A 25081-nucleotide genomic window follows, 5' to 3' on the forward strand; every position below is an offset into this window, starting at 1 on the left:
GGTTGAAATGTAGGTAACATGGTGAATGAATGAATAAGAATTTAAGCTCCTACTGTGTGTGTGTGTGTGTGTGTGTGTGTGTGTGTGTGTGTGTGTGTGTGTGTGTGTAGCACTATTACCTGTAAAAGACAAGAAAGATGCATTGGAACCATATGTAAAAAGTCTTAAATGCTGGATTACAGAGTCTACATTGTATCCTATAGATAATAATAATCACACATTTTTCAGTCATGACTGACTCTTCATGATTTTATTTGGGATTTTTCTGGAATGATTTACCATTTCCTTCTCCATTATTTTACAGAGGAAGAAACCAAGTCAGACAAGATTAAGTGACTTACTCCAATTCACAGAGCTTATTATGTGTGGAAGATTGTAAAATTTTTAAGATTTGAACTTAGAAAGATGAGTTTTTTCTGACTGCAAACCTGGCACTCTATCCATTGTATTGTCCCCTTTCTCAGAATATGGGGGGGGGTCACTAAAGATCTTTAAATACAGAAATTATGTAGTCACCCCTATGAATTAGGGAGATTATATTGGGGAATTCAGTAAAGGCCTCTTCTGTCTTATCCTTTTGCCCCAGGTTGCCCCTAAGTTCTTCATAGTCTAACATTTTAATTAGAATTCTGAAAATTTTTTTATCCTAATGTAGATGTTGGGTTTACAACCCAAGTGGAGATAGGAAGCATCTTTAAACAACTTGACCTTATCATATTTTCCTTCTTTTGTTTGTGTTATTATATTATCTCTGTACCAGGGCTTTTTTGGTGGCAGTCTAGTGAAAACATTGACCTCTTCTCAGAATGTTTTTAAATGAACAAAATGAGATTATAAAGGAAACCAAATAAATTATGGTTTTTAGAATACTTTAAAAATTAGTTAACAAAACCCCATGTTAGAATTTCTCACCTTCACAGACTTTCTACTATTAATCCAGATGTTTTGTTTGAAATAAATATACTTCATGGTAGATGAAATGGTAAATCATTCTTATTGACCTATCTAAAATTGAGAAAGAAAAATTTCACCACCAGATTACTGAGAGCAGCACCAAGACACAGGGTTAATGGAAAGTGGTGAGAATTTTTATATACCATGTTTTCTTGAGGTCTGAGCTATAGTAGAGAAGATGTTGCCCTATAATAAATTTAAAACTTTCATTTTCCTTCCATTGAATATGCCAAAGGGAAGGGAATAAACATGTATATATGTTACAAATATTATCTCATTTGATCTTAACAACAACCCTGTGAAATATAGAGGCTATTATCATCTATTTTCAGTAAAATATGGATATTTTTATCATAGAAGCATAGAAAATAGGGGCATCTAGGTAGCACAGTGGATAGAGCACCTGCTTGGAGATGGGCAGCCCTAAGTGTGATTGTGGCTTCAGATACTTAATAATTACTTAGTTGGATGACCATAAGGCAAGTCACTTAACCCCATTGCTTTGTATAAAAGCCAAAAAAGAAAAAAAGAAACATAGAAGATAGAGTTGGGAGGAATCTCAGAGGTCATTTTAATCTACAGATGAGAAAAAGGAAGTCAAGAGAGAGATGGCTTTGACTTGCCCAAATCATCCTTGCTAGTAGATGGAAAACCAGGCACTTGATCCATGTTCTCTTGATTCCTTAAATGAAATTTTCTTTTTGGCCTTGTCACTTCTGCAGCTGAATGTTGTTTTTCACAGATATTGTTTTATTTTATGTATGTTGTTTTTCACAGATATTGTTTTATTTTATGTATTTTAGAACTCTGAATTTTAATATATATATGTATATATATACATATATCTATATATCTATATCTATATCTATATCTATCTATATCTATATCTATCTATCTATCTATCTATCTATCTATATATATATATGGGCATTGATAGGTAAATTACTAGTTTCCTAACTACTTGTATTTTAAATAGTATTTCTTTTGGATGATCTCTCCCTTCTTCCCAACCTATTTTTATCTCTACAACACCCTGGATAAAATGCATTTCAAGCAATAGGAACACTAAAGATTATATTTGAAAATCTCAAATGAATGTTAAGGTGTTTGAGAGATAAAACTTTGAGAGTTATCTGGTGATGAAAGCCTACTTAGTTCATGAGAAAGGATATTGTTAGTTTCCATTTACTTTGCCCATTTTCTAAAGACCTGATGAATTTGATCACACATAACAAAATTAAGAAATTTTATAATTTTCTGTTGGAAAGTTGATTATGATATATTTCTATATGTTGGCAAGGTATTCTCACCTCCATGATGCTTTTCCAGATTAATTCATATAGAAAACTCCTGGTATTTGACTGCCTCAGTTGTAAGCTATTCTACTGAGTATACTCATTCAGTTATGCATATTTAGATATACAAGTAAAGTTTTTCTTATCGACTCAGAAGCTGTCAGGTTGAGCCCATATGGTAAAAATAGGTCAGTTACAGGAATTATTAAAAGTAATCAAAGACATAAGTATTGATAATTATCTGTTATGGAGAAACTACTATATATTAAGGGGTTAAACCTCTTGGATAAAACAACAGAAAGCCAATGAGCTATTTATGGCCAATGTCACTCAGGGCAAGGATTAAGAAGTTGTCATTTTCAATATCATCATCAGCAAACATTGATGTAGTGACTGTAACCATGGGGCACCGTGCTCAGTGCTACTTCATAGTGATGAGACACTTGGATGATGTGTCTTGCTACCTTCAGATCTCACTGCCTTTTTTTCACAGATAACCCAGTGTTAAGAGACATTGAGTCACCCATGTGTAGTCAGCCCTTTGCCTCTGTGAGTGTTCCCTGTAAGTGTCTGACAAATTTTTAGTGCTAAAATAAAATTGAATTGAGGTAATGATTTCCTTTATCCAGGTAAAGAAACCCTGTTTTCACTATCACTTCTCCTAGAATCAGCATTCCTCATTTTTTTTGCTGGATACTATCACTCTCCAACCACTATCCTGTCTAATTTTTAAGATAAGAATTGAAGAAGGTAATTCACAAACTTATCTAGAAAATTCAAGATGTGGACAACAATTGCTCAAAAATATGGTTGCTTAGAAAATCCCGAGCTTACTTGATTGAAAACATAGATTTCATGTAGTCCATTTTTTATCATTAATAATCGTTGCTCTCCTCAAAACCTCATTGGGTACTGTGTTGGAAGTGTATATAGTAAGTTAAACACATAGCCACTGGCTCCCCCAAACCTGGAATACTCTTCCCCTTCACCATCACCTCTTAGAATCACTAGTTTCCTTCAAAAGTCAGTTCACTTTCTATCTTCTACATGAAGCCTTTCCTAATTTCCCAGTTAATACTGTTATTCCTTGCTTCCTCATTTACTTTGTATTTATTTTGTTTAGATTTTCATTTATACATTTTTGTCTTCTCTGAAAGAAAGTAAATTTTCTGAGGACAAGGGCTGTTTTCTTTTTATAGATTTTTTTACTTCCAGCACCTAGCACAGTGTATTTCTGGCAGAAAGTTGGTGCTTAATAAGTGCTTGATTAATTGAGAATATTCAGGCTATCTAGGCAAAGCTCTACCTGAAGATCCAGTTTAATCACACCTACCACCAAGTGGTAGACATAACTTCTGACAATAATGAGGAGAGACAAAATGAACATACAACTGCCTAAATAGTGAAGGAGAGAATAAATATGCTTACAGTAATGTTACTTATAGCACTATTAGTTAACATTAATAAGCAAAGGGTAAGTGTATTTGGGGTAGGGTGTGATGTAGAGAATGAAGGTGGATACATAGGAACCACAGATTTTGACAGGAGAGTAGTAAATTCTTTTCTGGCTAAGTAAGGATGCAGAGAAGTGATGCATTAGTAGCTAGAGGGAAGCAAAGAGATCTTGATAGGTCAGGGTGTAAAGTGTTTAAACTCATGTATGACAATGAGATGATGATATGAAGACTATACTGGGCAGATTTTCTTGGGAGTGGGAGGAGGGGAAAGGAAGAGGAAACAAGGGAAAGAGTAGAACCTTGATGATCTGAGGAAAGATTCTGAAATGTAGAGTGATGATCTTGGACCTGATCCTACCCTTGAAGGCCCCTCAGAGGGCCCCAGTCATACAGAAGGAGATCCTGGAATATGACTGAAGCTCCATATGACTCCATGGGCATGTGATCTGCTTGCTAAACAAGCTTGAACATCGGATTAGAAGCTACAAAGTATTTTGGAAGGTAAGTTTATTCAGGGTTAATCCCTTAATGTGAATTTGAACATAATTTCTAGTCACTTAACTTATTCTTGCACTTGGGAATGATAAAAATGAGTAGGAAAACTTGTTTAAATTTTTTATCCTAAATAGAGAGGCAAGGTGGTTCCTGTAAATAAAGAACTAGCCCAAGGAGTTAATAAACTCAGACTTGATGCTTGAGTTTTATGTGAATGTAAGTAGCTACCCAGAACATGCTAACAGACCTTAAAAGAAGCTGAAAATAACTAAGACATTTTACCGAGTTAATAAATCTCCTTTGCTGAGCCGCAAGGGAAAAAGTGAAACATCCCATTTTAGCTGCTCAACAACCTTAATTAAACTTGATGTTGAAAAGGTCAGTGTCCTATCTCACAGTTTCCAAATCACCATGGACTTGACAGTAGGATGGAAAGAAAAAAACTAGTGTGCTTTAACAAGCAAACAAGTATCCTAAGCATAGTGGTGTGACTTGTGATGGTAGTGTTTTAAATGGGTCACTTTATAGCAAGGTCAGTGCATGTGCTGTTTATATATAAGAATGTATGTAAAGCAGTTTTTTCTGTTGTATCTCAGCAATAAGAATTACATCTTCTGAACACTCCTGAGTTTCTACCTTGTTCTGAACTTCTTTCTTTGGTGAGTTATTCAAGCCTATGTCTTATTGGCTTGATGCAGCATATGACTTCCAAAAACGAAACCTTCCATATATCCATTATTAGTGGAGTTGGTATGAGGAGACAGTTCCACATTCACCTTTATTCAGAGACAGCAAAAAAGTTACTAAATGATGAATTTATATACTATCCAGGATACTGGACTATTTTGGATTTGCCTTTTCTTCCAGCCTGCATATGATTATTTATACTTTCAGTAACAGGAATTCTGTGCTTTAATATGGATGCCTTTTAAACTATCCTTAAATTAAAAAAAATGATGAACCTAAGGGATATTAGATCTAGCATACTCATCTAATAAGAGTGGCCCTGGGGTCAATGAATCAGATAATTATTATACATGGTAATGGCAGGATCAAAGAATACCTATATTCTTCTTGGTGGATTTGTCCAAACAAATTGGGTATTTCTATCAATAAACTGCAATGGTTAGTTTAATTAAACACAAGTTTGATTCTGACCATCGGAAATCTAGGAGCAGACTATTTTTGAACCAGACTATTTTTAATACTCTTTCACTTAGAAATAATCAACCAGCTAAGAATTTGAGGTCTACTTCCATTGGCTGTATTCAGAAAAAAAAAAACTACAAAAAACAAAACAGCTAAAACAAAAACCAAGATGTGCTTCTTTTCTGATAGGGGGGTATGGAGGCTTAGAGAAGGCTATATTGAGGGTAACTCTTATTAGCTAACTAGAACTGAATATACATTTTCAGCATGATCATTTACATTTCAGAAATTAGCAAACACTATATATTAGTATTTGATTCATTGTTTTGTTATTATTTAGACTTAAGAAAAATTATGGAGAAAATGCTAATGTATATTAAAAACTTAAAAGTATGCCTTACATTTTTGGAGTCTGTGGTTTAGCATTTACTAGCATACCCTTGGACTTGGAATGATGATAGACTTCAAGCCTTAGAGCTCTCCAGTATAGATCATGTGGCTAATATGTTTGGGTCCTTAGAATTTTTAACAGCCTGTGTTGAAAAAATATGTTTGAAATAAAATAATCTTCATTTTTTCCAAGACCAGTTACTTTTCAAGATTTCTCTTTTTAAATATTTAAAAAAAATTATTGCTATCTTTTTATCTTAACCTCATTTCTAAATGTATTCCTCCTTCCTCCACCATGAGAAGAGTCATCTCATATAACAAAAAATAAAATACATTCAGAGGGAAAAAATACAATTTAGAAAAACTAAGTAACATGTTTAAATGGGTTTGATATTATTTGTTGTATTCCATGTCTAACATTGCCCATCTCTAAAAATAAGGAAGGGAGGTGCGTTTTTTATATCTTTTGTTTGGGGACAAAAGCTTATTCATTATAGTTACACAGAATTTAATTTTTTAAAATGAATTGCTCTTTTTATAATATAGTAATTATTGTATATGTTGCCTTCATTGTTCTGATTATTTCATTCTGGATAAATTCATATAAATCTTGACATGTTTCTCTGAATTCTTCATATTCATGGTTTCATTTATTGATTGTTTTTGTTTTTTGTTTTGCAAGGTGATATGGGGTTAAGTAATTTGCCCAAGTTTCAGCCAGATAATTATTAAATGTCTCAAGATAGATTTGAACTCAGATCTTCCTGCTCCAGGGTCAGTGCTCTATCCACAGCACCACTTAGCTTCCCCCTATTGATTATTTATTTTTTCTCAAATGTTATTTTATTTTATTTTTCCAACTACATGTTATGAAAGTTTCTCAACATTCAACCACCTGCATATGCATATTTTTAAGTTACATGATTTTCTTCCATCCTCCCTTCCCACCTCCCTTCCTTTAGCGGTGAACAGTCAGGTGAATAATGTACATATACATTTATATTTAACATATTTACAGATTAGCCATTTTCAATATAAGGAATTAGGATTAAGGGAAAAGAAAAAATTCCATGAGATAGGAAAGAAATACATAAAGAGAAATTTTTAGAAAGTTTATGTATTGTACATTCAGATTCTGTAGGGTTTTTTTGTTTGTTTTGTTTTGTTCTTCTTCCTCTGGATCTGGATAGCATTGTACATATAGGTCTATCCTAGATCTCTGAACTGCTTAGCAGAGCTGCATCCATCAAGGCTGATCAACTCGCAATATTGTCGTTAATGTGTACATTGTTCTCTTGGCTGTTTTTCCTTCTCTCAGCACCAATTCCTGTAATTCATTTCATGCTTCTCTAGAGTCTGACCATTCAGGATTTCTTATAGAACACTAGAATTTGATAATATCCATATACCTAACTTGTTTAGTCATTCTCTAATTGATGGGCATCCCCTTAATCTCCAAATCTTTACCACTTGAAAAAGAACTGCTATGAATATTTTGGAATATGTGGGATCTTTTCTATTTTTTATGATTTCTTCTGGATATAGGTCTAGAATTGGAATTGCTGGGTCAAAGGGTATGATCAGTTTTATTGCTCTTTGGGCATAGCTCCATAGCTCTACAGAATGGTTGGATCAGCTTAGAACATCACCAACAATGCATTAATGTTCCAATCCTCCGACAACCTCTCCAAAATTGATCATATTTCTATTTTTGTGATCTTAGTCAATCTTACAGGTGTGAGTTGATACCTCACAGTTGTTTTATTTTGCATTTATTTAATCACTAATGATTTGGAGCATTTTTCATATAATTATATTAGCTTTAATTTCTTCATTTGACCATTTATCAGTTGTGGAATGACTTTGTTACCTTTATAAATTTGATGCAATTCTCTATATATTTTGGAAATAAGAACTTTATTAGAACCCCTAGCTGTGAAAATTGTTTCCTACCTTTCTGTTTTTCTTATTTTTGTTTTATTAGAGCAAACCCTTTTTAATTTAGTGTAGTCAAAATCATCCATTTTACAGTTTATAATGTCCTCTATTTCTTGTTTGGTCATAAATTACTCCCCCATGTTGATTATTTCTAAATAATTTGGTTTATCCCTCTAATCATCTTTCTCTCATTTCCATTGTATCTTATAGCAGGAGACATTCCATCATATTCATGTACTACAATTTGTTTAACAATTTCCTAGTTAACAGTTATCTATTTTGTTTCCAGCTGTTTTCCACTACACAAGTGTTATTCTTTTCTTCCTGTTTTTTAAAAATTTCCTTGAGTTTATGCCTAGTCTTAGAATTTCTGAATTAAAAGGTTGAAGTGTTATTTTGGTCATTTTCTTAGCTCAATTACAAATTGCTTTCCAAATGGTTAGACCTATTTTATACCATTTTATACACACACACACACACACACACACACACACACACACCTATCTTTCCATGGCCTCTTTAACCTTAATTATTTCCATTTTTTATCATCATTGCCAATTTTCTTAACATAGGATTCTCAGAGATGTTTTGATGTATATTTCTATTATTAATTCTTTAGAGAAATCTGTGATGTGGCTGTTAGTTATCAACTTTTGAGAATTGTTTGATCATTTCCTTTAATCACTTATTTATCTCATTTATTTGCTAATGGCCCATCATTTTTCCTGTCACCAAGGCTAAAAACCTTGAAATCATCTTTCTCCTTCTCCTCTCCCCTCCCCAATATAAATTCATTTGCTTAGTCAGTTTTCTCTTTGCAAAGTCTCATGCTGTGATGTTTCTACACCTATTCTTACTCTTTGACTAATTCCTACTGAAAGATGCGAATAGGATCTCAGTGCATTTTATTTTGGCTACTAGACTACCTACATATCCATGATCCAACAGTTCATATAGACCAACAGAATAACATGAAAGATATTTTAACTGTAGGGTAGGCAGTATGCAAGCCAGAACAAGACTTCATCTCCTTCCAATTTCCATCAGTTCATACAGACCAATAGAATCCCGTGAAAGATATTACAACTGCAGGATAGGAAGTATGCAAGCCAGAACAAGGTTTCATCTCCTTCGAATTCCCATAAGTTCATACAGATTTAACAGAATCCCATGAAAGATATTGCAGCTCCAGGATAAGCAGTATGCAAGACACATCTCTCCTGAAAGCAGTAGTTGTTCCAGTCTGGCTGGAAGTGAAAGACTGAAATGGAAGACAATGTAGGGTATGGATTCCTCAGAGATTTGAATCTTGTAATGATTTGCTTTTAGCTGATGAGCACAGAACTGCAGTTTCTGAAATAATGTTTAGCTTCTTGAGGGTAGGTGGTATAGAAAATTATAATGAATATGTTCCCTAATTTGATCTCATTGCTAGTATCTGTCCGTGTCATTCCTCAGGTTAGCAGAACTATTGTCTGATGTCAATGACCCTCAGTATTCATAGATGCACCAGAGAACAGTTCTTTTGATATAACTGTTTGCATGTGTCTTAAGGGTGAAGTTGAAATCACCCCATTTCATTTTACCTCGATGTTAAACTATGTGTGAAAAGTCTTTGAAAGCCATTGAATGAAGTGAAATGAGAACAGACAGACTGTCTGTTCTAATGCGCTAGAAGACTTGATCATTATAAGTTATTGAGGTAGTTTGAGAAGGAAGGGGATTGAATTCCGAAAATGAGAGTATATGGATTTCAGTACAACTATGAGGAGCAAAGTCAGAACTGAGCTAGGGCAGACATGAGAAATTTTGGGAAGGGTCATTAGTTGGAGAGGAATCACAGTATAAAAATCTCAGGCTTAGAGGAAGTTACAAGAAAAAGTTGGCTTTTTTCCCCTCAAATTCTCCCCAGTGCCTTTTTATCTACATTACTCTGGTATAATCTGCTAGCTCTTTACTACTACTAGTCCTTTAGTATCAAAAAAGAGCACACCAACCATTAACAAATAAATGAGATAAATTAGTGGTTAAACGATATGGTCAAATAGTTCCCAAAAGTTGAATTGAAAACTATCGACCACCACATCAAAAATTTCTCTAAATAACTAATAATAAAAACGCTTCAAAACATCTCTGAGATTCCACTGTGTTCATGGCATGAATTGAACGATTATGTTTATTTTAGCGAGATGTATGCTGTTTAAGACTCCTTCTCACTTGCCTCCATCAGAATCATTCCATCCCTTGGTTTTATTTATAGGAAACAGGACTACTGAAGATGATCTATGCTGTTTCAGAAGTCTCTTGGCCTTTAATAGGGGTCGTTCATCAATGCCGAGCAATCACTCTCCTGTGATATTTGGATACAGAATAAGACAATTTGTCTCTCAGTAGATTAATCATCAGTATGACCTTTGCTCTCAGACCTTCCACCTTTTAGTTACTCATCAATCTGCCAGTATCAGAAATCCCTCCCCAGAAGTGGGTTATCTATGAATGATCTAGCACCAAGTATCCCTAGAACATCTGCTCTGAAGTGAGAGACAGCCTCCTTCACAGCCTTTCTCTGGCCACAATACAAACAGCCCCCTGATCTCCTCAGAGCCATGCTATATCATTCTTAAGGGGAATTCTGACTTTGAGGTGTTCAGTCATAATCCCACATATTGTAGCTTCACACCTTTGGTTCCTTAGTCAAGTACTTACACCAAATATTTGAACAAATAGGATTCTAACAAATCTAATTTTGCCTCAAACACCAAGTAGCCAATAGTTAACTAGAGATAGATCTAAAATGTAACATTAAGCAGACTCTAATTGGGTGATTCAGAGTACTTATGTCTCAACTCAACTTTGTTTTAAATAAGCCCCCTAAAGCTGAAGAGGAAGGAATTTTGTGGACTTTACTGATTGTACCTGGGTGATTCATAAGGATTAAGTCATGTGATGATGATGACCAAGGGTCTACTCTGAAGCTTGGTGCTAGCATCCCCATTTCTGAATTTCATCCCAGCCAACTTCTTGTACACCTATTGCTGCTGCCACTATATCTGCTCTCTCCAAACTGTCTAGTTTGTAGTTCTGCTCATTCATTCATTCAAATCAATTGGTATCAGGCAACTCACTCAGTGCAGTAGCAGCCCTCTTTCTTGGTTTCCCCACTACATTAATTCCACCCAAAGTCTACCATATTGTATTTGAGGCACAATTAACAAACCTTGAGGGTCCAGATTTCCATAACTACATGGGCCTGTTATGCTAACCCATATTGGACACAGTCACTCTAGATGCTTGATAAACACAATGCTTCAAAGCCAACCTCCACTCTTTCCAAACAATAACTGTAAAAAAATTGGCAACAGGAAAAGTAAAAATAAAAACAAACAACTATTAGTAAAAATAAGACAAATGATAACCCTTCACATTCTGATGAGTCTCTTCTTTATCTCAGAAACTTCTTTATCTCATTCTGGCCCTAATCTGAAGATTTATACTCCCTCCCTGGAAGGGATTATGAAGAGGCAACTGGCCAAATAATTCATAGTAGTTTTATAGAACAAACTCTAACTCAGCCTCTTTTGTTTCTCTCCTTAAGTATCTGAGCTTATGTTAAGAATTCCCCTTTTTCCTTGTTTTTTCCTTTCCTTTTTCCAAAACATTGACATTGTCTAGAAAATTCCACCTCTTCTAGTTCAGAATCTCTTACCTCTTGCCTAGATGATTCCTCTTTATGGCTACCTTCTCTCTTGCTGACAAATCACACTGTCCTTCTAGGTAGCTAGGGCTAACAATTCACCTTTTGACACCATGGGAATGAGAGATGAAGCAATTACATTGTACCTCTAAAAGTGACCATTACATTGTACCTCTAAAAGTGACCATTAGCTACTCCTGATGTGGGTGATGTTAGTATTGATGGGGTAGGATGACAATGTGTACATACATAGACTTTTCCAGAATGATATATATAAAATGTGAATTTCGAGAATGTCACAAAGGGTGGCTAATTTTTTCTCTTTCTGAGATCCAGATCTGTTCTAACTCTGATATTCTTTGAATTCTTCTCAGCTCTTGTAGGATTTCCCAACCTCCAAGAAGGAAATAACTGGTTCTACAGAATTCCCTTTTAAAGGTCTAAACCTAAAGGCTTGGCTCCATCTCATTAGAGCTGGAGGCAGCAGTCATCATCACAAATACCTAGGACATGTCCTTAATCCTCTTAAGGAGATGAACAATAAACATGGCCCATGTTTCTATGATGTGCAACCAAATTTCCTCCAAAGTCTCATCTTCCTGAAAACTCATCAAGTTGGGCAATGAACTTCCCTAATCTACCCCCTACACCTGAATTATAATAGCTTTCTAATTGGTTTCTTGGTTTTTTTCTTCTTGCCTGAAATAAAAATCAGACCTGTGCTTTAAAATGGTTAAATTAACAGGATGACAGATGAGATTAGAGAATGTAGAGTTTTCAGATTATATACTGATGAACTTGACTTCTATTCCTACCAAAAAAAATAGAATTTGCTATTTGAATCCATGTTAGACTATATAGCCTATACTTTTATTCTTTCTCATTCCATTTTTCATAGGACTACATGTTATGATGTAGAATGGAGTTGGGGTCATGGGTGAGATGTTAGTGCTTACAGAAGCTGGCATACCCCTTCTTAATTCCCCTATCTTCCTTATACATTTCCCCTATGAAGAGTTGGTCTTGTCAGTAAGATGGTATTGCTGCATTACATTTAGGAAATTACAAGAAGGAAATATCATTTCAAAGATCTTAGATTCTGGTCAATACATGGGAAACATTTGAACATCAAAAGAAAAAGGAAAAGAAAAATGTTTTTAACAATGAGCATTTAAAAATAATTTCATTAATTAGCATTTTTCAAGCTTTGTACAGATTCTTACTTAAAATTTTAAGCTCATGTCAATCAATATTCAAAGTTGATACATTGAGATCAATCTGTATTATTTTAATAAAACACCATGCACAACTAAACTTCATTAAAACTTGAAGAATTCCAAAGGTAGTAATGATTATAGGTGACTGCAGTTAACCATTAAATGTGTTTGAGCTTTTTTGCAATCTGTAAATGTCAGCAATTGAGCATAACTTACCTTTTTTTCTTAGTCTGGTTGAGGTATATTTTGCTTTAAAAACCCAGGAATATTCTTGATGATTGTCCTACTTTGACAGCTTATTGGGCAATGGAGATGATCCTGGGTCCTTGAAAACTAATATGCTAATATTTTAAGAATAACTTTGAGTAAAAAAGTCATTCGATTATTAGAAATATCCAATTAGCCACAAAAGGCATCTGAAGGAAGATATCTGCATCCAGAGAAAGAACTGATAAATAGAAATACTGAATGATTATATATTTGTATGTGTATATGTACACACATACACACACACACACACACATACATAGCATACCTATTTGTGTCCAATGGTAGACAATTCTAGGGTAGGTGGAAGAAAACAAAGAAATTTACATCATAAATTTATTATAAATTCAAAAGGAATAGCAAAATGTACACCATAGATCTGCAGTTGCATGTACAATCTTTTTAAAATTCTATCATGGAAGGAATACTTTTATTCCTTAAATTAAAAAGAAAAGAGAAATTATGCCAAGAGAGCACAAGGTCTGACATTCTAAGAAGTTGGAAAGACTGAGTAAACTATTCAGGGTGAACTGTGTTTGCTGACTTGGTGGAGCTTGGCTAAAGTTAGAATCTTATCACTGAAAGGATGGGACTAAGTGATGAATTCTTTTATTATGGAAAACCATGAAAAAAAGAAAAAGTTCAAAACATGCCCCAGTCTATGTGGTCCCTTTCTGCCCTGGCAATGACAATGGCAGAGTGATGAGGGAATACAAAGAATCACAAAATGTTTTTACTTTAAATAGAAGAAGTATTAAGATAATTGATAGAAAGGTTGTCTTGGATTCAAAAAAATCCTTGGACTCAAGTCTCACCTTTGCTATCTTCGGATTTTTTTTTTTTAATCCTTCAATGCTTTCTAAATTTCAGAGAAGGTGCCCACTTGCATAGGTAGAGGAAATTTCCTATCTGGGTCTTCACTAAATAAATAAGATCACAGGTCTAGTCCATATTCATATTCTATAAATATTAAATTGCTGTTGTCACTCACAAAGATCCTTGCCCAATGATTATTGAGTTTTGATATTCTTCTGGAGAAATGAAATACATATATAAACTCTCCTCTCACAGTCAGAAGATATAAGGAAGTTGCAGTTAAATTTGAAGGATCATTTTATAAAGGTAATCTATAAGAGAGGTGATAAAGTTGATTTCATTACACTTGGCATAATGCTTAAAAAAGCCCCAGACAGAGTATGAGATTCAGTGGTTTGGTGATTTTCAGACCAGATCCCAGGTCCTCAATTGTATCCTTCAATTGTATCCTTCTGTCCCAACAGAAGTAGGTCAGAGTAGGTCAGAATTAGAAAATATTTTTCTGGAGTACTAGAACATTTATATCTCCTTAATTTAGTCTTGTTAGAATTAAAAATTACTAACATAGTTTTGTTTCACATTTTCACCATTCCTACAATCTTTCTCTACTTCTTTGGTAGTTGATATCATAGTAGTATCACAAACATTTCCTGGCACTATTGGTCTCTATACACGCAATTCAATGAAATCTGTATACAGAGCAGTAGACTGAGTTAGTAAATGCCCATTTTAGAACCATTCATTCTACATTATTTCTTATCAAACTTTTTTCTTACTCTGGGCATGTAGGACAAGACTCATTTTTCATAACTACTTGAATTTCTGTAGACAAGCATCCGTGATATATATATATATATATATATATATATATATATATATATATATATATATATATATATATATATATATATGTATATATACATATATATATACATATATATATATATATATAATTCCAAAAGTATTTACAAGTCAGATACCATCCCATAAGATTTAAGAATGAATGAAAAACTGAATAAAGGAAGAAAAAAAATTAAAATAGGCTCTCCTATATAAGTACTAGGGGCATCTTTACAAGATTTTAGAATCTCTAGTTAAAATAAACATTTTAATAGAAATTTCAGGTTGTAGAGAAGCCAAAAAGAATTATCCCAGATCTGGAAAGTTGTTATGGAGTTGTTTCAGTAATGTTTGACCCTTTGTGACCCCATATGTGGTTTACTTGGCAAAAATACTGGAGTGGTTTGCCATTTCCTTCTCTAACTCATTTTAACAGATGAGGAAATTGAGGCAAATAGGATTAGGAGATATGCCCAGAGTCTCAGTTAGGAAGCCTCCTCTTGAAGTTCTTCCTAATGTCCCATGCATCTAGTGTCTTTTTCCAAACTACTGTACCTAAATTTCATTTAGCATAAATTTTTGGCTGTATTTATAAATATATTACAAACATTTATTCCTGCATACAAATGTAATGTGTGCATTTATATCTGCCCTTTGGACCCTAATGGCAAACAGCACAGAACCCTGAGCCAAGGAGCCTTACCAGTATGGAGGTGTGTGGATTGGGGGTACTGGAGGGAGAGGGCATGACTTTCAGCCCAGTAACTGAGGCTTTCATCCTAAAGGGAACTGGGTTGGCAGCCACAGCCATGGCCACTGAAGATCCAGAAAAGAAAATTCTTGCAGCCAAAATATTTGGCATTGTTAAATGGTTAAATATCAGGAACTGATATGATTTTTATCAATGAAACTGACATTAAAGGAAAAGTTTTGCCATTTGCTTTGCTGTTGTACTCTAATGACCATAGGACCATCTGATATGCAGCTAAAACCTTCCATCATGTGTTGTTGCTCTGCTTAACAATGTGAGCTCCTTGAAAGCAGATTGTCTTCATTTTCCATCTGTAACCCTAGTGCAGAACTTTGCCCATGATAAGTGTTTATTGTATCCTTCCTCTCTCTCTCTCCTTCCCTCCCATTACTTCTTCCTTTTCCTCTCCCTTTCTCATTCCCTCCCTTCTCTCTCCCTCTCTTCCTCCTTTACATTCTCCCTCCCTTCCTTCCTCTCTTCTCCTTCCCTCTCTCTTCCTTCCTCCCTCTTTTCCTTATTCCTTCTTTTCCTTCCTCCTTTTCTCCCTCCCTCTCTCCTTTCTCTCCCCCTTCTTTCCTTTCATCTCTCTTATTAGAATGTAAACTCTTTGAAGGCAGGCACTACTTTAATATTCTTAGTGTTTAGTACACTACTGGACACAATGTTGGAAAATAATGTTGACTTTTTTCCTATTATTTATGTTAAATTGTGTAAACGAGATGGTGCACAAATAGAAATACTTATTAGAATTTTTCTTCTTCTATTTAGCCATGGCATCATCCATTGCTTATTCATCCTCAAAATAGAAAACAGACAGAGAAAGCAAACCAGGTGCTGAGGGAATGACAATGCAATTTATATTCGGCTCATTCATATATTTTATTTATCCATTCAAAAATAGCAATATAAGTTGGCAGGGATTTTTGAGAGGATACCAAGGTCATATCTTCCATTTCACAGCCTAATTTAAATCCACAGATTAAATTAAAGTGCAAAGGGAGGAGATGACTTCCTTGCGAGGAAAATAAAATTTGTTGTCTATGAAGAAAAATCCATTTCAGGTTAGTATCTTCACAGAGATTTATTTGAGGATGGCTTTCTTTAGTCTTTATAAAAAATATGACAGCATTGTATAAATGTCTTTCAGTAGCAAGTTAAAGTCAAGTATTGGGAAACCTTGTCAATAGGACATAATAAGATACGGGTTACAGTTGAACCTCAAATCTGTGGCTTTCAGTGAGTCAAGGTATGAAAGAATGTCATGGGTCTGTGGAACAAATACATTGAAACAAACCCCAGAGGTGGGGGATAAAATCACATATGATATACAGTAATCAAAGAATTAAAGCTAGAAAGGGTCTTAAAGATTATCTAATCCAACTCCCCTCATTTTATAGATAAATTGAAGTGAGGCCTATAGAAGTACCCAGTTAACCCAAGTAAATTAGTGTTGGAGTAAGGAAGAGAATTCGAGCTTCGTAACTTCAAGTACTTATTTTTAGTTGTTTGTTTTTCATTTCAACTGTGCTCCATCTCCAATACTAGGAATAGATTTGCTCATATTTTTAATATTTCTGATCATATTATCTAGTGATCCTCATTTGGGTGATTTTAGCTTTTTTGCACAAAAGAATTCTAAGGGCACATAAGGATCAATCCATGGGAAGGGTGATAAATTTGAATCTAATATGAGGAGCCTCATGTTATGTAATACAGTTAAAAGGTAAAGTTGTAGGTCAGAATAGGGAAACCAGTTTTTCCATGAATATACTTGACAATATCTTATACTACTCAGTATGGATGGAACTGAGAACTGTACTAAACATAAAAATATTAGGAAAAAAAAATGAAACCAGACCACAGTATCTTTAAGTTGGTTGTTGACAACTAGTAAGGCTGGTCTAAAATTGTGTAGCACTTTCAAAGAACACAGAAAATGACAATGAAGTCACAGGATGTCAACAAGTAATTCTGTGGGGACTCCTGGTTTAGGAAAGGGAAATACATACTATAAAGAGTGGGATGTATGCACTATATGAAGCCTGAGAGTTCTGCCCAGCTTTTCCCAGAGCTGGCGGCGGCGGCTGTGCCCCATGGTGCATGATATGCCATATCCTTGTCATTACCAAAAGTGATGTTCTCCCAAATATTGATATGTCTAAATTATAGAAGGGAGGCAGAATAAACCTTCAGGTTTCTGATAAAGGCTGGATGTTATGAATTCTGGACAAAGTAACTGGTATCTTGGTTTCCCCTGGGGCTGGAGCTTTTGTGATAGGCTGGGCACGGGCTTTGATGTCTGCTATTCTCTCTTTGAACTTCTGTTGAAGATATTTTTCTTCTTTGGAGTAGCTTTTTGCAAAAGCAGACATCAATAGACAGGCAGCCATGGTCATCCCTCCAATACAAAATAAAACGGCTCCTGACAGCTTACAGATGTCTAGTGCTCCATTAAACTGAATGGCCTGGGAATCCACCATTACAAAATCTCCCTCTCCAAAGGCTTCGATTTTGGGAGGCACCAGAAAGCCCACTGCCAGAACAGTCAACCCTAACATCAGGAAGACTGTACCAGAGATGAGTCCGACCTAGTGAAAGATGCAACCAGGAACAACAGAAAATGAGGAAGAAGAAAACAAAAAGAAGTTCAGAAGGAAAAACACACACACACATACACACATACACACACACACGTGAATTTTGTTATCACTGTTAAAATTAACATATTTAAAAATGAAACAAACAGAATCTAACAAGTTCCTGATCTCATACATATCAAAATCATCTTTTTTGTTCTTTGTATACTAATATGCTCATTTGTTGATTTTTAAGTTCAAAATAAAAAAAAATTTAGAAGGGTCAAGCATCATAACTATCTTTCTTACATAATTTCATAATTTCAACTTGGAAGCTACTGGGTAAAACCAATTTGTTTTCCAGCTAACAAAAGAGAAAGGAAGTTATTTGCAAACTGATGTTCTCAAGTTTAGCAAGGAGACTCTCTGTAGTCCTTAGGTGAATTTGTTTTCTTTGTTTTGTTTTAAGTTTACTGTAACTAATCCCCAGTCTTAGACTGTCAGGACTATAAAGGGACTTTTGAGATAACCTATTTCATGTTCCTTCTTATTTAAATTTTAAAATTCAATTTAATTTTCAGTTCTGAATTTTCTCTTTTCTTCTCCCATTGAGAAAGATAGAAAAAAACAAATCCATTAAAATATGAATAGTCATTCAAAATTTTTTTCCCCACATTAGCAGGCATCCCACTTTTCTTTATATTTTTTTTTAGGTTTTTTGCAAGGCAAATGGGGTTAAGTGGCTTGCCCAAGGCCACACAGCTAGGTCATTATTAAGTGTCTGAGGCCTGGATTTGAACTCAGGTACTCCTGACTCCATAGCTGGTGCTCTATCCACTCAATCACCTAGCTGCCCCCAATTCCTCTTTTTTTAATCTAATGTCAGGATCTCAAAAATGAAAGTAGCAGAAATGGAAGTAACTAAGAATGCAGATCATGTCTTATTTTTCTCTTGTACCCAGAACAACTATGCACACATTAGTGCTCAATAAATAGATTGACTAAAATGCAGGGTACCTAGGTGGTATGGTGGATTGAGTGCCAGGAGGAAGGAAGACTCCAAGTTTAAATCTGTGCTCAGACTCTTACCATCTATGTGATCCTGTTTGCTTCAGTTTTCTCAACTATAAAATGAGCTGGAGAAGGAAATGACAAACCTCTACAGTATCTTTGCCCAAATGAGGTCACAAACAGTTGGATCCAACTGAAAATGACTCAGAACAAGATCCAAATTACTGAGTATGTGTAATGAGGAATAAAAGATCCCCCCCCCTTCTCCTTACTCCCAAGTAACTTGTTACTCAACTGAATAGGATTTCATCACCAAAAAGATTTACATTGAAAACTTCTCACAGATGTTAAAAGGCAAAATACAAAGATGGCATAATTCCTGCTCACTTAGAAAAGGAAAATGTATGATCTCATTGAATTACATGTGGTTTTATATTTACAGGTGATAGATATATGCACTGCCATCTATGATAAAGTTACTTAGAACTTGCCTCTAGTATTCATAAATTTCAGTCAGTCTAATAGAATGAGAATGGCAGGAACAAGCTAGCTGCTTTGGCAGAGAGGAAGCAGAAGAGAGGGCGGGGAGAAGTGAGAACCATTGCAGAAGGGATAAGAACAACAGTCAGAAGTAAAGGCAAGAATGAAGTCAGAAATGAAAGAGAAAGTCACCTAGGTGAAAACAACCTTTGGGCAGTTCATCAGTAATCAGGGTTATTTTCATGTACAAAAGTCACTGTTTATAACCCATTATCAGTGGAGCAGGGCACATGCTTTGAGTTTTAGCCATAGAACTAAGCTATGCTGAACTCACATGTAGTTAAGAATCCATGACTCTGATCTGATCTCAGTGAGGGTGGGATGGGAAAAAAATATCAGTTCCTCCAAGAATACACAGATATTGATGGATAAAAGAGAGAAGGGATGATAAAACAGATATCCATGTAGCATACTTTTGGGAAGTTATTCAAAGGGCTTTATAAATGCTTTATTATTCCTTCTCATTTCTTCTCTAAGAGGTGAACAAAAGGTAGTGATTTTTTATCTCTACTGTAGAGAAGCAGATTTAGAATCACAGAATCTTTAAGTAATTCATTCAGTAAGAAGAAGAGATTCCATAATTCTCAGTCTAGAGCCCTAACTACTAACTCATCAAGAAGGAATATCTTAATCAATATATGAGTCCAGAACTCAGACATAAACATTGATTGATTACAATAAAAGGCAGGGCATATTAAATAATGATTTTGCACTATTAAATTTGTGAGGAGATATTTTGGAAGTTTATAGCCTCATTATTCACTCATTTTTATCAATTCCTAAAGTGCTTTAGATGTTTCTAACATCTTATTAGAAAGTAGCTAAAAGTTTTGTCAGACCAATATTTTATTTTTGCCAAATAAGAAAAATAGAAACTCATCATAGTACTTTAAAATATTTGATCTAGAAAAGGAACCATTTGGTCCAATTTCTTGATTTTATAAATGATAGCCAGGGAAATTAGTTGATTTGTCCAATATGACAAAATAGTAGATATATGAAGCAGGGTTTGAATGTACATCTTCTGATAGTGAGTGTACATCTCATATAGTGAGAGACAGAGTTGATAATAAGATCTGGCCACCAGCCTAGCACTATGTTCTGTGCTGTCCTATCTCTCACCTGCTTTTTTTCATTGGTTCACATCAGTGAGAGTTTAGTAGATGGAGCCTGGATCAAGCTAGTTAGACAAGTTGAATTCTTTGGTTAACCTTGGACCTTGAGTCACCTATTAACTGTTGCTGTCTTAATGCAGCTATGTTATTCTGTTTATAGCTTATTAATCTAATTCTTTCCTAGTTCATTTACATAGAAATTAATTAACTTTATGTTCTGATTTTTTTTTAACTGGCAAAATATTACATAATCCATCAGAGCTCCCCATCATCTAAATCAGAGGTGAGGAATCTCCAGTCCAGTCATATAAGGCCTGTGAAATCATCTGGTCAGGCACTGCCAAAGCAACTGCATGTGTGATTTGAATTCAATAAATCTAGGAGCTTTTTATGGTTAAGATTTTTAAGTTGATAATTTTGAATGGCCCTTAAATGATGTTACAAATATCCAAATGGTCCTTCACAGAAAAAAAGATTCCCCACCATGGTCTAAATACTTAGCAACTCTTAAATTGTAATGCATTTTGAAAGCTGAAGGATATTAGTGATGGTAGAAACCTTAGATCTCTTCTAGTCTAAGGCCTGAGGAAAAGTGACTTGTCCAAGATCAGACTATTAGCTAGTAGATGTAGAAGAAAAGTCACTTTTGCTATTTTCAGCTTTCTTCTACACAATTCTCCCTATGCTCTATCTTCTTCAGTTTTCCCAGTTACTATTTTAAAAAAATCACATCTTCAATTGATATTTGAAAATGTTTTCCTTTTTAGTTAGAGATTTACCTATGCATTAAGAGGATATTGTATAATATTAAACATGTTAGTTAATAATAACTAATATTGGTAGCATTGCCAATCTATGTTTTGCAATGTCAAGACCTGGATCAGAGTTCTACAGGATAGACAGGCCTGATTGGATTGAGACCTGTATTTTTGGAAGGCATATCCACATGGATGAGACAATAGATCCATCAGGGTATTGAAATATTATTTATTTAGTGATATTGCTTAGAGCTGGAGTTCATATTCACTCTCTCTCTCTCTCCCTCTCTCTTTCTCTCTCTTGTTCTTTTTGTTATTTTTTGTGGGGCAATGGGGTTAAGTGACTTTCTCAGGGTCACACAGCTAGTAAGTATCAAGTATATGAATTCAAATTTGAACTCAGGTCCTCCAGGTATGGTACTCTATTCACTGAACCACCTAGCTGTCCCCAAACCCATTTTTCTAAGACTAGGAAAAGAGCACATTTAATGTCTGTGGGAACAACACTTCTAGTCAGAAAAAGACTAAAGATTTGGGCTTTATTTTTGTGACTGTGTTAAACATTTTCCCTACTAATTTTCTCTTTGTTTGCTAAGCTACCATTCACACACATTTACACATATTTCCAATTCCAATATTTTTTCTCTTACCTTCCAGAGAACTGAGCTCCACCTATTAGGTGATTTCTGGATCTGAAAATCATCCTCATACTCCCAAATGGAAGCTGTGCAGTCCTCATAAAACTGATGCAAATAGGATCGAACTCCATAGCGTTGATATCCACCTTCAGGTGTATTCTGTGCTTGTTTGGCCCCACAGATGTTGGTACAAGAACTCATTCTTCTTGGCTGAAAGAATAGTGGCCAAACAGGTAGGTCCTGATTATTTTGCCCTCTAGATTACAGTAAATGTTAAAGAACCTAGAGACATCTAGTGTCTCCCTTGTTCCATCAACTTAAAAGGTATCCCATTTGAACAAAGTCTTTTCCTTTTAAAATATCATTTCTAAAACTCTCTCCATAGGCTTCCATTTCCTTTTAAAATTTCAGCAAGTACTCAGTAGTCATATCATATAAACACTATATAAACAAATGCAAGATAAATAGTACAGCTTCTTCATATTATGTAAAAAAATAAGAAACACCCCATTCCCTGGCAGCAGAAGTAGAAAGTAGATTGCCATTGTCTGAGTGATAAACCTTTTTCATTTGGGGATACCAGCACTCTGCATTTCCTAGCTTAAGAATGAGTAGAGCTATTGTTACTGTGACCCAAATTTCCTTGGGACTATCTTCAAGTGAAGACTGGATCACCACTTTTTCAATCAGTAAATCAACAAGCATTTATTAAGTGGCAACTATGTTAATAAGTACTATGCTAGGGAGTTGGGATATGAAGAGAAAAACAAGAGTTATGTTTTCCTTCTTGCTTAGGGATATTGAGGAGGAGCATCAAAGTTCAGGTAGAATGTTGGACAAGGTGACTTTCTGTGATTCTATCTAGGAGTTTGAGTTTTCCCTCTGTATAGCCTTCATCATTGTGATGATTTCAGTAACTTGAAAGTTCTATGTTTTCATCACCTGTATCTTTTTCTAAGATTTTAATAAATTGTTAAATTTTAAAGAATCTTTATTAAAAAGTAATTGGGTGGGTGGCTAGGTGGTGCAGTGGATAGAGTGCCGGCCCTGGAGTCAGGAGTACCTGAGTTCAAATCTGAACTCAGACATTTAGTAATTGTCTAGCTGTGTGGCCTTGGGAAAGCCACTTAACCCCATTGCCTTGCCAAAAAAACCCAACCAAAACTAAAAAAGTTATTGGGGAAACTTAAGGCTCATGCCTTATTAAACTCCAAGCTGCTTACTGAATAATTAACATGCCATTAACCTTTCACTCTAGTAATTATTTACTAGTATTCTTAGGCATGTGGACTGTAAGATTATAATGTTCTGAGATAAGGTAGTTTTTTGTTATTTTTCCAAGAAGAAACATAGTTGTGAAGACCAGGGATTCATGAACTGGTGTACTTCAATGAGATGATCTTCCTGAGAAAGTAATTCTTTTGTTTTGGCTGTGAAATTTTACTTTGTGATTCATCCTCAGTCCTCAACAGATAATGATAATTTCTCACATTTATAGAATGGCTCAAAGGTTGAAAAAAACCTGAACATGCATTCTCTAATTTGATTCTCACCACAACTGTCTGGTAGGTGTAGGTGTTGCCATTACTCCATTTTAAAGATGAGAAAACTGAGGCTTGGTGTGGTTAAATGACTTGCTCAGAATCACAGAAGTAGTAAGTAATAGAGGTAGGATTCCAACTTGGGTCCTTTTGGTTCCAACTTGATGGCTCTTTCAATTATGCCATGCTGTCTTGATACAGTAGTGGCTAAGTCTGTTATGGCATGAAAAGGGCAAATAATTGGAAGAAACAGAATATGTTCCATGCTTTCTCATGCCATGAGATGACCTGATCAGTTTAGAGACCTATTTCCCACTAAAACTAATTGTGCCTTAATAATGCCAGATATTTGAATATCTGGAAGCATTTAGATGTCTAACTTGATCTTTTTTAATTTTATTTTTAAATTTCTTTCACATTTGGAAACATGTAGAAATAATTTCAATGTGACTAAGTGAACACAATTCAAAATATTCTTTTCTCCATTGACAAATTTCTCTGAATCCAATATAATTTATGAATATAAATTAGTCACCTTCCAAAGCTTCATTAACCACCCTGTATTAAAACTATAACACTTATTGTTTTAAGGAGAAGAGTATGGCACAAATTATATTAAGTATCCATGAGTGATCAGTTATTTTTACTAATAAGTTGGTTAAAGTATGATTGTAATGGGAAAAGGGCCTTCTAGAACAAGGTCATATATGTATTTTCATGAAATCAGTATACTACTAATTTATTAGTGGACCTATGAATTGGTCCAAACATTATGAAGAAAAAAACAAACCTTTTTTTAAACTATGACCTAACCTAGTCACATCTAGACTATATCATATGACAAGGAGATTAAAAAAAGAGAAGGATCTGTAAAACAGTTATAGCAACTCTCCATAATAGCAAAAACCTGGAAATGGAATGCCCACCAATTGGGGATTGGCTAAACAAATTAGTTTGCAAACATAATGGAATATCATAGTGCCATAGAAATGATGAAATATGCTCAGTGTTAGGGGAACTGGGAAAGCCTCTATAAAGTGATGCAGAGTGAAGTGCAGAACAGAATTTGGAGAATAACTTATAAGAAAACTGTTTAGAGGGAAATGACTTTTTAGAATGCTGAGCAATGCAATGACAAATCATTAAATTATAAAGACCAGATATGAAGCATGCTACTTACCTCCTACCAGAGAGGAAATAGATTTAAAATACAAAATGAAGCATATACATTTTTGAACATGGCCAACAATGTGGGGATTGGTTTTGCTTGGCTATATATCTTTGTTGTGAGGATTCCATTTATTTGTTTATTAGTTTATATTTTTAATGGGAGGGAGGGAACAGAGGAGAGAATGAACACATTTTAATTGGAAAAAACAATTTGTTAATAAAGGGAAAATATATACAGAATATATAAGTTTGCGGAGGTCATATGACTGGATGATTAGAAAATAGCTTATGTAGTACTTCGTATTACTTCGTAATAATTTGAAGGAAGCAAAGATAAGTGGGTCAAGAGAAGAACAGAATACATTCCAGATAGGATATCTGCAGAGGCATATGGGAGAGGGAAGGTTACATGTGAGGAAAAGCAAATAGGCCAGTATAGTTGCACTTATAGAATTCATGAAGGGTGGTT

The 25081-nt window shown here is 34.8% G+C and overlaps 2 protein-coding genes across 4 annotated transcripts in view; one reads left to right on the forward strand and one right to left on the reverse strand.

The window, feature by feature from the left end:
• DCDC2 (doublecortin domain containing 2) overlaps positions 1-22113 on the forward strand; it is a 235350-nt gene extending 213237 nt beyond the window's left edge. Inside the window, exon 12 of one of the 3 annotated variants that reach the window (XM_074206286.1) lies at positions 21921-22113. In XM_074206286.1, the coding sequence (XP_074062387.1) occupies positions 21921-21959 (39 nt within the window). In that variant the 3' untranslated portion in view covers positions 21960-22113. Of the gene's footprint in view, positions 1-304; positions 1682-21920 lie in introns of those variants that run through there. The other 2 variants (XM_074206285.1, XM_074206288.1) reach the window with 2 other exon arrangements.
• On the reverse strand, positions 16133-22565 carry NRSN1 (neurensin 1). The gene is made up of 2 exons (XM_074206291.1): positions 21914-22565; positions 16133-17851 (listed from the first exon to the last, which is right to left on the reverse strand). Exons 1-2 carry the CDS (start codon positions 22100-22102, stop codon positions 17453-17455), a joined length of 588 nt encoding a protein of 195 aa, XP_074062392.1. The 5' UTR covers positions 22103-22565; the 3' UTR covers positions 16133-17452.
• Between the last annotated feature and the right edge of the window lie 2516 nt (positions 22566-25081).

This window comes from Macrotis lagotis, chromosome X (assembly GCF_037893015.1).
Source record: "Macrotis lagotis isolate mMagLag1 chromosome X, bilby.v1.9.chrom.fasta, whole genome shotgun sequence".
Lineage (NCBI taxonomy): Eukaryota > Metazoa > Chordata > Mammalia > Peramelemorphia > Peramelidae > Macrotis > Macrotis lagotis.